The 13,047-nt window shown below is 37.6% G+C and overlaps 1 protein-coding gene across 1 annotated transcript in view; it reads left to right on the top strand.

Annotated features, from left to right (window-relative positions):
* LOC110721239 (protein STRICTOSIDINE SYNTHASE-LIKE 7-like) overlaps window positions 1–9,454 on the top strand; it is a 30,635-nt gene extending 21,181 nt beyond the window's left edge. Inside the window, exons 2-5 of the mRNA XM_021900389.1 lie at window positions 7,990–8,299; window positions 8,540–8,546; window positions 8,626–8,758; window positions 9,182–9,454. Coding sequence (XP_021756081.1) covers window positions 7,990–8,299; window positions 8,540–8,546; window positions 8,626–8,758; window positions 9,182–9,451 — 720 coding nt within the window. The 3' untranslated portion in view covers window positions 9,452–9,454. The remainder of the gene's footprint in view (window positions 1–7,989; window positions 8,300–8,539; window positions 8,547–8,625; window positions 8,759–9,181) is intronic.
* Window positions 9,455–13,047: the final 3,593 nt, after the last annotated feature.

Genomic DNA, 13,047 nt, shown 5'->3' with positions numbered 1-13,047 from the left:
GGGGATTAGGAAGTATAGGAGGGTGAAAGTTCTACTTGACATCTCAATGCCATTACGCTGTTTTTAGAAAATCATAGTCAAAAAGAGGGGGGGGGGGAGTTGAGGGTGGTCTTTGCTTATGAACGTCTACTGTATTTTTGCTTTGGTTGTGGGGTTATGGGGCATTCGGTGAAAGATTGTTTAGTAGTTGATGAGGAAGAAAAGCAGAAGAAGCTAGGCTGGGGGACTACTCTAAAGGCCACACCTCGGAAGGGAAGAGCAAAGGAAGTTGAGGAAGTTGAGAGTATTTTGGAGAGGAAGAAAGTACTTTTTGTTGCTAAGGAAAATAAACAGGTTTCTTCATATGACAAAAAGAGGGAGGAGCATGAACAACTCCTTCTCGACACTAGTGAAGGGAGTAATGCAGCTCATGAGAACCTTGACCTTAATCACATGTTGAGTTCAAGGGAGTAGATTTTTGAACAATCTATCCATGCTACTATGACTAATAGTGATCAAACCTCGAACATGAGCGTCCCTGTTAATAACCAAGATGTTGTTTTCAAGTTTAAAGTAGGGGAGAAGGTGAAAAAGGGTGAAGGTTCGTGGAAGAAAATTACTATATAGTACAAGAAAATGTTAGTATGGAAGATGCTATTACTGTTCCTATAAAGTGCAGCCTTGATGAGAATGCGAAGGGAGAAGGATTGGGGAGTATTAAATGTTCTAGAGTTACTTTAAGCTCACCTAATGAATCGGCGGTGGTTGGTGTGACCCAACCCCGCCGGGATCAATGAATCTCCTCTGTTGGAACTGCCGAGGGATGGGCAACCCTCGGCTAGTTCGTCAAATCCGAAAATGGAGCAATATATATGCCCCCGGCATTATCTTCTTGTCGGAAACAATGATAAAAAAGAATGAGCCAAGAACTTGAAGGGGTTTGGTTGTTTGAATGCATTTGGAATAGCGAGTTTAGGGAAAGCAAGTGGTCTTTATCTTTATTGGAGAGAGGATGTTGATTTCAAGCTTATTTCGTTTTCCCTAAACCACATTTGTGGGGATGTGAAGCGAGATGGGCCTGCTACTTGGCGTTTTGTTGGAGTTTATGGGTGGCTGAAAGAGGAAGAGAGATACAAAACTTGGAACTTGATTAAGATTCTTTGTGATGAGGTGGAAATTCCCATCATTTTTGGTGGCGATTCTAACGAAATCCTTGGCTATGAGAAGAAGGAGGGGGTGCGGACAAGGTTAGAAGGGAGATGGAAGGCTTTAGGGAAGCTATTGACGTGTGCAGACTTCGTGATATGGGTTTTCATGGACTATGGTATACATGGGAGCGTGGAGACTCGGTGGAAACTAGAGTGCGGGAGCGTTTAAATCGATACTTGGCATCTACATCTTGGGTTGAGCTTCACTCGAATGCTTTTGTGGAGCATTTAATGCAGTACAAATCTGATCACACTGCAATTTTACTTAGTCACAAGACAGGAAAGAAGAGCAAGAAAAAAGGAAAACGAAGTTTCAAATTCAAGACTAGCTGACTCTTGGATGATGAATGTGAATATGTCGAGAGAAGGTCTTGGTAAGATGCTGATGGGCTCCCAATTTTTGAGAAGCTGGCTGCGGTGGGGCGTGGCCTAATTTAGTGGAGTGGTGATAGCCTCAACAATTTGAGCAAACAAATCAGTGAGGTCGAGGACAAACTAAAACTTGTTCAAAGCAAACCGATTTCGAGGAGTAGATGTGCGAAGCGTGTTAAACTCGAAAGCAAGTTGGATGAGCTAAATGAGAAGAATGAAGCTTATTGGTATATCCGTTCTAGAGTCTCAGAAGTCCGAGATGAGGACAAAAATACTCAATACTTCCACCACAAGACGTCGCAAAGAAAGAAGTAAAACCGAATTGTGGGCTTATTTCATTCTCAAGGAGGCTGGAAAACGAATGAAAAGAATTAGAGTAAATCATCTCTGACTACTACCTTGGTCTTTTTTCATCTAATTCTTCTTCTAACTCTGATATGCAGGAAGTGCTATGCTTAGTAGAGCCATGTATTGCCGAGGACATTAAATCGGAGCTCCTTAGACCTTTTACGAAGAACGAGATTTTTTCGGCCTTAAAATTTATGCACCTTTGCAAAGCTACTGGGCCGGATGGTATGCATGCTATCTTTTATCAATTTTTTGGCATATTGTTGGGGATGATTTTTATAATTTTGTGAGTAGTATTTTGCACAGTAATTTGTCTTCGAGATGTGTGAATAATGCCAATATTGTGCTTATCCCTAAAATAAATTCCCCGACTAATATGACATAATATTACCCTATAGCATTGTGTAATGTGATTTACAAAAATGTGTCGTAGGCTATAGTCATGAGGTTGAAAAGTGTCCTTCCTGATATTGTGTCAGAAAATCAGAGTGCGGCGTTTGTGCCAGGTAGGCTGATCACAAACAATGCACTAATAGCTCTTGAATTATTCCACACTAAGAAGAAAAGAAATAGAAGCAAGAAAGGGCTAATTTCTATGAAGCTTGATATGAGCAAGGCTTACGATAGAGTTGAATGGGGCTTTCTGCAAAACTTCTCCTCACTATGGGATTTGATGGTAGGTGGGTGAACTTGATAATGAGCTGTGTTGATTCAATGTCTTACTCCTTTGTTTTTAATGGAGGAGTTCGAGGCGAGGGGAAACCTTCTTTAGGGCTCCGACAAGGTGATCTTCTCTCTCCATACCTTTTTTATTCTTGTCTCTGATGCTTTCTCTAGGATGATTCAGAATAAAATACAAGGAGGCTTGTTACATGGGGCCGGAGCTAGCAGGAATGGATCGAAAATTTCTCATCTTCTTTTTGCAGACAATAGCCTCCTTTTTACAAGGGCTAACCGACAGGAATGCTCAACCATCGTTGATATTCTCAACCACTATGAAGCAGCATCCGGGTAGAAAATTAACTATGAAAAGTCAAAAGTCTCTTTCATTTCGGGAGTAAGTGAGGAAAGAAGAAATGAGCTTATGACGGTTCTCAATATGCGGCAAGTGGATAGGCACGAGAAGTAACTTGGTATTCCGACTATTGCAAGGAGATCGAAAAAAGCAGTGTTTAAAGCTCTCTTGGATCGAATATGGAAAAAGCTCTAAGGATGAAAGAAATTTTTTATCACGGGCCGGGAAGGAAATCCTCCTTAAATCTGTTATTCAAGTTATTCCCACGTATTTAATGGGGGTATAGAATTTTCCGGCTTCCGTCATCCAAAGTATCCAGTTGGCCATAGCTAGATTTTGGTGGGGCTAGAAAAACAACTGGAGAAAGGTGCATTGGAAGAGTTGGGAGCATATGTGCGTTCCTAAGTGTTTGGGGGTGGGGGATGGACTTCAAAGACCTTGATGTTTCTAATACTTCACTGCTGGGGTGCCAAGCTTGGTGTCGAATTCGTTTCCCAATTCACTTTTGGGAAGGGTCTTCACAGCCGAGTATTTTCCCAATTGCTCTTTCCTTGAGTCATCTTTGGCTTAAGATTGCAGTTTCTCATGGAGAAGTGTGTGGAAAGCAAAGGGGCTTGTCACTGAGGATACTCTTTGGCGTGTTTAAAATGGCTCACAAATTAGAATCTGGCACGATCCCTGGTTGCGGATGGGCAGGGACGTTTTATAATGAGTAATGAGTGTGATAGGGTCAATGTGGTAAAAGATTGGATTGATTTTGATAGAATGGAGTGGCGCTATGGCTTAATTGATGATATTTTTTGTGAGAGGGATAGAGCTTGCACCCTTGCTATCCCTCTTAATAGTTTTGCTCATCCAGATGAATTGGCATTGGCTTTTTCAAAAACGAGAGAGTACATTGTTAAGACTGCCTACATGATTGGACAAAGGTGCGATTTTGACTCTTTTCATCATGCGTTTGTGGATATCTAGAAGCTAGATGTGAGGCCTAAAGCTAGACATTTCCTATGGAGATTGTGCACCAACACTCTACCGGTTTGAGACCTTCTTTTCAACTGTCATATGATTGATGCAGCAAATTGCCCCTTGTAATGCTGAGATTGAAAATGCAGGCCACATAATTTTTGACTGCCACGGGTGTATGATTTGTGGGTGGAATGTGGATGCACGAGCATGACAAATTGGGGTGGCTTTGACTCCATGTACAATTTCATTGCGAGCTGGAGCTAGAACAAAGCAAGCACGTGCGTTTCTTGCTTGGAGCATTTGGGGTGAGAGGAACCGAAAGGTTTTTGTGAATAAATGCACCCCCAACTTTGTTATTTTGAGCATAGTTTCAAGGTACGTAGAGGAGCAAGGCAAGTACGCCAACTGCATCTACAAAGGGCCACATGTGACTGTGAAGAACAGCCCAAAAACCTGGAAACCCCCACCTAGTGAATTTGCTAAAATAAATGCTGATACGTATGTTACAGAAGATGGGTGGGTTGGACTTGGGATAATTGCTCGTGACCACAAGGGAGATATCCTATTTGCTGCCACTAGAAGGATGCGGGCTTACTAGAGTGTTGAAGTGGCTAAGGCGAAAGCAATTGCTCTTGCTGCTAAACTGGGAAGAAGCTTTGGTCTTGTGAATGTGATCCTGGAAACTGACTCCTTGATGATTACAAACCGGCTGGAACGAGGAGCTATTTTTCTGTCAGAGCTTGATACTGACTTAGGAGAAATCCTTTCTTCTTGTTGCTATTTTAATATGATTAGATGGTCTCATGTAATAAGGGATGACAATTTTGTTTCACATTGTCTAGCTAGGCTAATTCCTTTGGGAATCGAATAAGTGTGAGAAAATTCTTGTCCCCCGAATGTAACTCCATATGTTCTTACAGATAAACTTACCTTAACATAAGCCTAGTCCGTTTGGTTTCAAAAGAAAAAAAAAGTTCTTCAAGAATTATACCTGTAAATAGGTCAATATAAGGTTGTTGATATAATTGAGAATCAAGGTTGAACAACTAGCTGGAGGCCCCTTTTTCCATTTCTATGAGAGGAGTTCGATTTTCATACCAAGCAAATGAGATCTCAATTTCAATGTAAATTAAATTTTGTGAGAAGTTGGGAAAATTAAATTTCATGATAAGGAACAGTTAATATAAGTACAATTTTGTGAGAAAGTGGAAAATTAAATTTCAATAGAAGTTTTTTTTAAAAGTATATAAAGGATCTGAGCAAATAAATAATGAAAAAAGTTAAAATTAAATTGGGAACCCTATTTATAGAAATATAAATTATTTAAAAGAAATATTTAATATAAGTACAATTTACATGCTAAGACATTACGGATTAATGATTTATTTCATAGTCTTGAATAAGTACATCATTTTAATTTTTTAAAAATTTATAAAAATAACCCCAAATAATTTCGCCTGATTGTTTGAATTAAATAATCCCAATCATGGATTAAATTTAAATATTTTAAACTTTGGGGGTCTTTTTCTTTAATGGGTCCTAATCGGTAACTTAACATGCTATAACAGGATAGGAGACGCGTGTCTCTACGTAATTGGTTGAAAAAAAAAATTAATAAACTGAAAAAATAGCCAACCCCTCACGACCACCTTCCCCACCCCCTCCGACATCAGCCCTCTTATCCCTTCTCACCCTCCAGCAACCCTCCTCCTCACCCCACAAACCACCGGAATCTTCCCCATCACCACGACCCACACACCAAAACCGCCCCCTCCCCGGAATCCACCCCGATTCTCACTGCCATCCCTTTTCTTTTCCCCTAACCCCAAAAACCACTCGTCTCCTTTACCCAGGTGTTGAACCATTGTTTTTTAGGTTGTCCGACATTAGGGAAGGGGCGAGGAGTGGTTTTTGGGGTAGGGGGAAAGGGAAGGGGTGGTTTAAGGGGATGTGGGAATCGTGGGTGGATTTAAAAGTGGGGGAGCAGTTTTGATGGGTGGGTTGTGATGAGGGGGGAGATTCCGGTGGTTTGCATCGGGGGGTAAAGACGGGGTTGTCGGAAGGGTGGGGAGGGTGGCCGTGGGGGATAACTAGTTTTTTTTTTTTCCAATCAATTACGTGGTGACACATGTTCTTTAAACAAGAAAAAAAATCACCACTTTTACAGGTTACCGGTCATTTGAAACCCTTAACCCTAAAATTTGAATTATTAAATAGGAAAAATTGCCTAAAATAATCCGACTTTTGTCACATCCATCATAAATAATCCCAGTTTTCGATTATTTTTTAATAATCTGACCTTTATACCCATTCTGCTCAACATGGACCCAACTATTGTACTCCTTTGGTCCTAGTTTACTTGCAGCATTTTGACTGGACACACTTATCTTTTATTATATACTTATAACCTATAAAAAATTTATATTAAGAAACTATACATTAAAATAGACCCAACAACATCTTTACATGATTACTTTGGCTTCCATATAATAGTTGAAAAAGATGGTCAAAGCGCATGTGTGAATAGTAAAAAAAAGTCAAAACCTTGCGAGTAATTTAAGATGGAGGAATTATAATAATTTACCAGACATGTGGCGGCGTGACCTGTGATTGGTAAAAATTAAAAAAAATCAAAAAGGAGTTTCTAATTTTTTTAAAGATAAAATAAAATATAATTTTTAAACAACCATCCCACTAGCTGCTCAAGCCATCGTGCCCGCCTCCTAAGTCCCCTGCTCCGAGGATCCGACCACCCATAACCCCATTTCTAGCACTGGTGCCGCACCTGACCACCCTTCCCTGAACCACCAATCCCGTCCCTTACCCAAGAATCCATAGTTTCGAAAAACCATCAGCCATAAAACTATCCTCCAACCCTCGAAAATGCCTTTTTCCGTCCTGATCCTAGCTCCTCGTCCCTTTTTAGGCCATATTCCCTTCCCCACACCTTGATTTCGGCCACTCCTTCCCTTCCTCATTTCCAGTCACCCCTCCCTTTTCCTCCTCGATTCCAACAACCACTGACCCAAGCACCAGCTCGCAACACCACCGAAATTGTCGCACTACTGCTGCTGCTCCTCCTTCCATTTGCAAACGCACCACCCATAAACATACTGCTGCTAGTTTTGGTGGGTTTTTGGGTAGGGAAGGTGGTTTCGGTGGATGGCTAGGTAGGAAAGGTGAATTGGTGGTGGGCCTGTCGGAGAGCATAACGTGGGTTTTTGTTTTTTTTTCAATAATTTTTTAGATTAATCTTTCTTGTTTGTTTTATTTTTTTTATTTTTGACCAATCACATAGTGACACGTGTGCAATACAATTCCATGTCACAAATGGTAACCTACTTAGCCGGTTTCAAGTCACTTTGGGACCATTGGGAGCGGATTGAGTATAAGGCCGGATAATTAGATATAATCAAAAGGTGTGATTATTTTGGACGGATGAGGTAAATGTCGGATTATTCCGGGCAATTTGTCCTATTTAATAACAATCTATATTTAGGATTATATTGAGTGAATGGGCAAAAGTTGAGATTATTTTTACAAAAATTTTATGTAAATTTTTTTACATTATTTACAAATTTTACTTTGACTCGCTTTTGTAATGAGTAGAAAGGTATTAAATATTCCATCCATCCTTTATTTTTTGCTCCACAGTGTAATGCTAACTAATTAAATTTTGGTTGGAAAATAGTGATGAGAGAGAAAAGTAGTGGGGTTGACTGTTGATGTGATGGTTGTGAAAGTAAAATGTGACCCATAAGTTCAAAATTATAATAGGACAAAATAAAGGAATAAACTAAAAAGAAATTAGAGTACAAAATAAGAGACCGAGAGAGTAGATAGGAAAAATTGAAAGATCCAGCCGTGTATGTTATTTTTTTATAGTTTAGTGATACTTTGTGATCAAAAGTTGGTAAAATATGACTAAAAAAATGCAATGGAACAAAAAATAAAGACCACGAAAGTACGCATTCACAAATCACAATACGAGTACCTTCTATGCCCTCAAATAAATTCTTCATGTCTTCCAACAATTTTCTCCCTATATAAGATTACGACAATTAATTATAATGTGCTTACTTTTGTATTTTTGTGTGGTAGGGACTATTGAATGTGAGTGCAGAAGGCAAGGTAGAGCTCTTAACAGATGAAGTAGAGGGCAGAAAATTAAAATTTGCTGATGGAGTTGATGTTGCTAAAGATGGGATGATTTATTTTTCAGAAGCATCCTATAAATATGGCCTGCCCGATTTTATATTTGATGTTTTTGAAGGAAAGCCTCATGGTAGCTTGTTGAGCTTTGATCCCATCACCAAAGAAACCAAAGTTCTAGTTCGAGATCTTTACTTTGCTAATGGGGTTCAAATCTCTGCTGATCAAAAGTCAGTCATCTTTTGTGAGATTATCATGTAAGCGTTGTGGTTCATCAAAAGTTTATTTCGTTCGTCTCACTAAAATTGCCCTATTTAATTTGTTGGAATGATTTTGTAAAGAGTATTTTGGGTCAATTGAGAGGATATTAATAGGATACAGGTAGTAGTGTACAATTTAGTAGTATGATATTAGTTGTCGTATGTTTAACTTTAACATATGTAACGTGAAACTAAGGTAAAATATAGGAGTTACAGATTAACTAATTTGATAAATGTAGATATCTTGTGTGTGAGGAAAATTATACATAAAAATAGTGTTTGAAGTTCGATTCACTCAATTGCACATTGCATTTTGTAATTACAGGAAAAGATGTAAGAAGTACATCCGGGAAGTGGAAAAGCAAGGAATATTGGAACATTTTGTTGATAATTTGCCTGGTATGCCTGATAATATTCGATACGATGACAAAGGCCACTACTGGGTTGCATTTTCTACTGTATTGATCTTTCTCCTTATGATATAAGACATGTTATCTACAATTGAATTTATGCATTGAGAAACATGATAAAAGACACACATCAATTAGATTTATTCAAATGAACAAATTAATTGGAAGCGAGCTCACCTTGTGAGCTCAAAGTCACAAGAAACCCCACCAACTACATTTGCTTGGGAATATATAATAGGGGGATTTCCTGACCTTAATCCCTAGTCTTCCCCTCTACTTTCAAGTTTAACCTGCGGAGTTCGGTTGACTTAACCTGTGAGAGATGTCATTCAATGGGTCCTTCGTCTTACATTTAAAAAAAAATATTAAAATAAGGAATACTTTCTGTTTTTATTTTCTTTGTTTTCCCAATTTATATACTTTATTTTTTACTATATATACTAAATTTTGTATGATATAATGTTGTAACAGTCACCGAAGCCATATTGGGATATAGCGTTGAGGTACCCTTTTATTAGAAAAGGATTGGCAATTATAACAAGATATATTGGTCGATCACACATGGAGAAAAATGGAGGATTGGGTGCATTTGATTTGGAAGGAAATCTTGTGGCTCACTATTATGATCCAAAATTAACAATGATCTCAGGTGGAAATAAAATTGGAAACTATTTGTATGTTGGCTCACTTCATGCTCCTCATATCTTACGTCTTAATTTAGCTGCACATGCTGCTAAATAAGATGTTAAAACTATACACCCCTGGAGATTTTGTTAGATTTATTTTAATGTGCATTTTGACAATGTTTTAATTATAATAATAAAAAGGAAAATTTGTAAATTACCACCCAAAAAGGGTCATAATTTGAAATTACCACCCATTAAAAATTTTATTTTAAATAACCACCCATTAAATTAAAACAATTTTCAGATTATCACCTTTTTATGTTTTCCAGTGGAATTTCCGATTGTGGGCCCCACCTTATTAACTTCCCTCCTTTTTTTCTTCTTCTTTTCTTCGACCTAACATTCTCACTGTTACATTAAACTCTAAAAACTTCATCTCTCCTCAATTCCTTCACTTAATTCTTCCAAAATCATCAATTTTTTCCCTCTTTCTTCCTTTAATTCTCTGTCAAATTCTCAACTTCCTATTTAGGATTGAATCAAAACCCTAACTCTACTTTTTTCTGCAAATTGAATGTTTTGGTTGTACTTTCATGTATAGTTGATTGCTCCATCTCGAAGTGTTCTCTAGACCAGAAGCATATAGTTGAAGCTCCTGTCAATTGCTAATGTCAATGGTGACTCCTCCATTTCTGCAAAACATAATCCAAAAACAAAAAAAAAAAAAGAAAAAGAACAAGCTTACAACTTCATACAAATATGAATCATTCAATTCTTTCAATCGGAAAACACCACACATAAGATACAATTATTCAACATAGTAAACAATCATTCAACAAATTTGGACAATATCAACTCCAATTAGCAGAATTCTAACAAAATCGCACAATTAATTGCAAACAGATAGCTTAATTGCAAAAAACCCCCAATTTAATTGACTCATGAACCCTAATTCCTAAATTGGCGAAAAAAACCCTAAATTATGAAGTAGTGGAATCATACCTTTGATGCAAATTGAGTGTACGATCTTCAGTAGATAACTTCTTCTCACAGTAGCAGTTGAAATTTGAGGAATTTTGAATGAAATTTGGGGCAAAATTTGTGACTTGAAGTTGTACAATTTTTAAACAACAGAAATCGAGAGGAGAGAGAGTCAAAATAGTGAAATTAGTCGTTTATAGCCGTTATGTGGGGCCCTCAAACGGAATTTCCACCGGAAATCCAAAAAAGGCGTGGTAATCTGAAAATTGTTCAAATTTAATGGGTGGTAATTTAGAATAAATTTTTTAATGGGTGGTAATATCAAAACAGGACCTCTTTTTGGGTGGTAATTTACAAATTTTCCTAATAAAAACTGTTTTTTTGATATATACTCCCTCCGTTTTTAAAGACTTGCTCCGTTTTTCCACGCGTGGCGTTTTAGAAGAAATTGAAGAAAGTAATATAAGATCATCTCTTATGGTGAGACTCAAGTGAGTATTTTTAGGAGAGAAGAGTATTTTTAGCAATGTATATTAATAAGTTGGTATCTAAACTTAGCAACTCCAAAAGAAAATTGCTAAGTTTAGATACTCAACTTTGAGTCTCATTTGACAAAAAGTGTGGGCCCTTGTCAATATTCTATTATATTTTGTAATTTATTTAAATTTTACCTTTTTTTTAATTATTTTTTAATCTTATAATTATTGATGGGTCATAAATTGAAAGTGACAATTGTATGTTTTAGAGAGTCTCACCATTGAGAATTTAGACTTCATATGAGTTGCTAAATTGAGAAGTGGGTATGGTATCACCATTGGAAGTAAAAAAACAACTCATTTTGTATTTCAATACTCAAACTTGAGTCTCACCATTGGAGATGGTCATGGAGATAGTGAGGTAGGTAGAAGAATAAAAAGTTGTAAAAATCAAAAGTATTAGAGAGAATTGGTGGCGAGAGAATATGAAATTAATAAAATATGATTTATGTTTGATCCACTAGGTGAGAGAAATGAATTAAATACAATAAAAGCTTTCCAAATAAGAAAATGGAGCAAGTATTGAAAAACGACCGAAAAATAAAAGTAGAGCAAGTAATTAAAAACAGAGGGAGTATATTTTTTTAGAAAGACCATTTTGATATTAGCAGGTTTTGTGTGTGTCTACACGGTGCGGCCAACTAACACACAATCCTTGACTTACCTATTATCCCCTGACCAAGTAACCCCTTCGAGCTAGTAACCCCTGATCGACCTAGTAACCCATGATCAAGTAACCCCTGATAGACTAGTAACCCCTGACTTTAGCTAGTAACTCATGACAGACCTAGTAACCCCCTAGCCTAACCACGAATTCCACCGCTAAAGTAGCCACCAAACTACCAATTCCAACCACCACAACAATCAACCATCTCCCCAAGACCAGCTGACAGGCTAAAGTCGTATCACCTAATCAAAAGTAATTCCTAAATCCTCTAACTAATGAAGATAGGGAAGTAGGGTCGAATCCACAGGGAAACTGGTCTTTCTATTCCTAATTAGTTATTATAATCTAAAGTATTAAGTAACCAAATTATTGTAATCGAAGGATAACTAAACTATAAGAGTAAAAGTAGGGAAGAATAAGAATAGTGGAAATCAATGAATAAAAGACCTGGGGCATAGGTTCACCAATAAATAACATTTCAGGGTAAAGCATAATAATCAAACATCAATGCATCAATTAATCAGATCATAAAGGGCTTTCGCTACGTATTACAATCACAGAATTAATCTACCGGTATTAAATCTCATCTCTCGAATCTCGACTTAACCATTTTTAAATTAACCTGCCAATTGAAACTAGACCTAAACATCAATTATCATCTCTTGAATCTCGAATCAATATTGTCAAACTCATGCATAAAAGATCAGGCCTAATCTAGTCACGGAGCATTAAATCAATCAATAGGAAATTAATCAAGCATTGATAATCAACAACAATAATTTACCCCTTCATAGTATTTATGGATCCCCACAAACCCTAGGAAGGAAACTCCTCACACATAATTAAATCTAAACTAATCAAAGCAATAAAATAGGACATGATGAAAGAATTAAAGTAAATAACTGAGATCAAAGTAGAAGAAATCGTAACCAAATAATCTGAATTAAGAGTTGAGTTAAGAACAAAGTTAAGAGAATTTTAAAGAGAGAAAATAATCTAAGTAGAGAGAGAAAGTCTAAGTAAGAAGGTCAACATAAATTAAATCTCAAATCATACTTAAACCTCTCTAAAAACAATCCCAATTCGAAACTAATAACTCGGCAAATCAGGTTCCTCAAAAACACTCGCCCGATCGGGCGTGCCTTGCTTGATGCTCCTGACTGCGCTCCCGCCCGATCGGGCGTAAGCTTGCCCGATCGGGCCCGGTTTCTTCCTCGAGGCTTGGACTTCGATTGGGCTTGATTCTTCGGCCCAATTCGGATTTCCTCTTCGGGTCTTGAATACTTGGTCCAAATGCTCCGGTATCACACACCGAACCCTTAATCACCGGCTCTAACCGGTCCTGGGCTTCAAAGATGGTCGTGTTCTCCTAATGTCCGTAGTTGCTCCATGAAAAACCCGGAAAACGCTCCAAAAGTGCGATTTCCTACAAAACTCAAGCAAAACTACAAAAACACTAGAAAACACCAATTAGTAATAAAAGTGGCTCTAAATAGCCAAAAACACTACTAATTATAACCAAGGGAC

This window comes from Chenopodium quinoa, unplaced genomic scaffold (genome assembly GCF_001683475.1).
Source record: "Chenopodium quinoa cultivar QQ74 unplaced genomic scaffold, ASM168347v1, whole genome shotgun sequence".
Lineage (NCBI taxonomy): Eukaryota > Viridiplantae > Streptophyta > Magnoliopsida > Caryophyllales > Amaranthaceae > Chenopodium > Chenopodium quinoa.
Note: the sequence above shows the minus strand (reverse complement) of the source record. Positions and strands in the feature narration are given on the sequence as shown.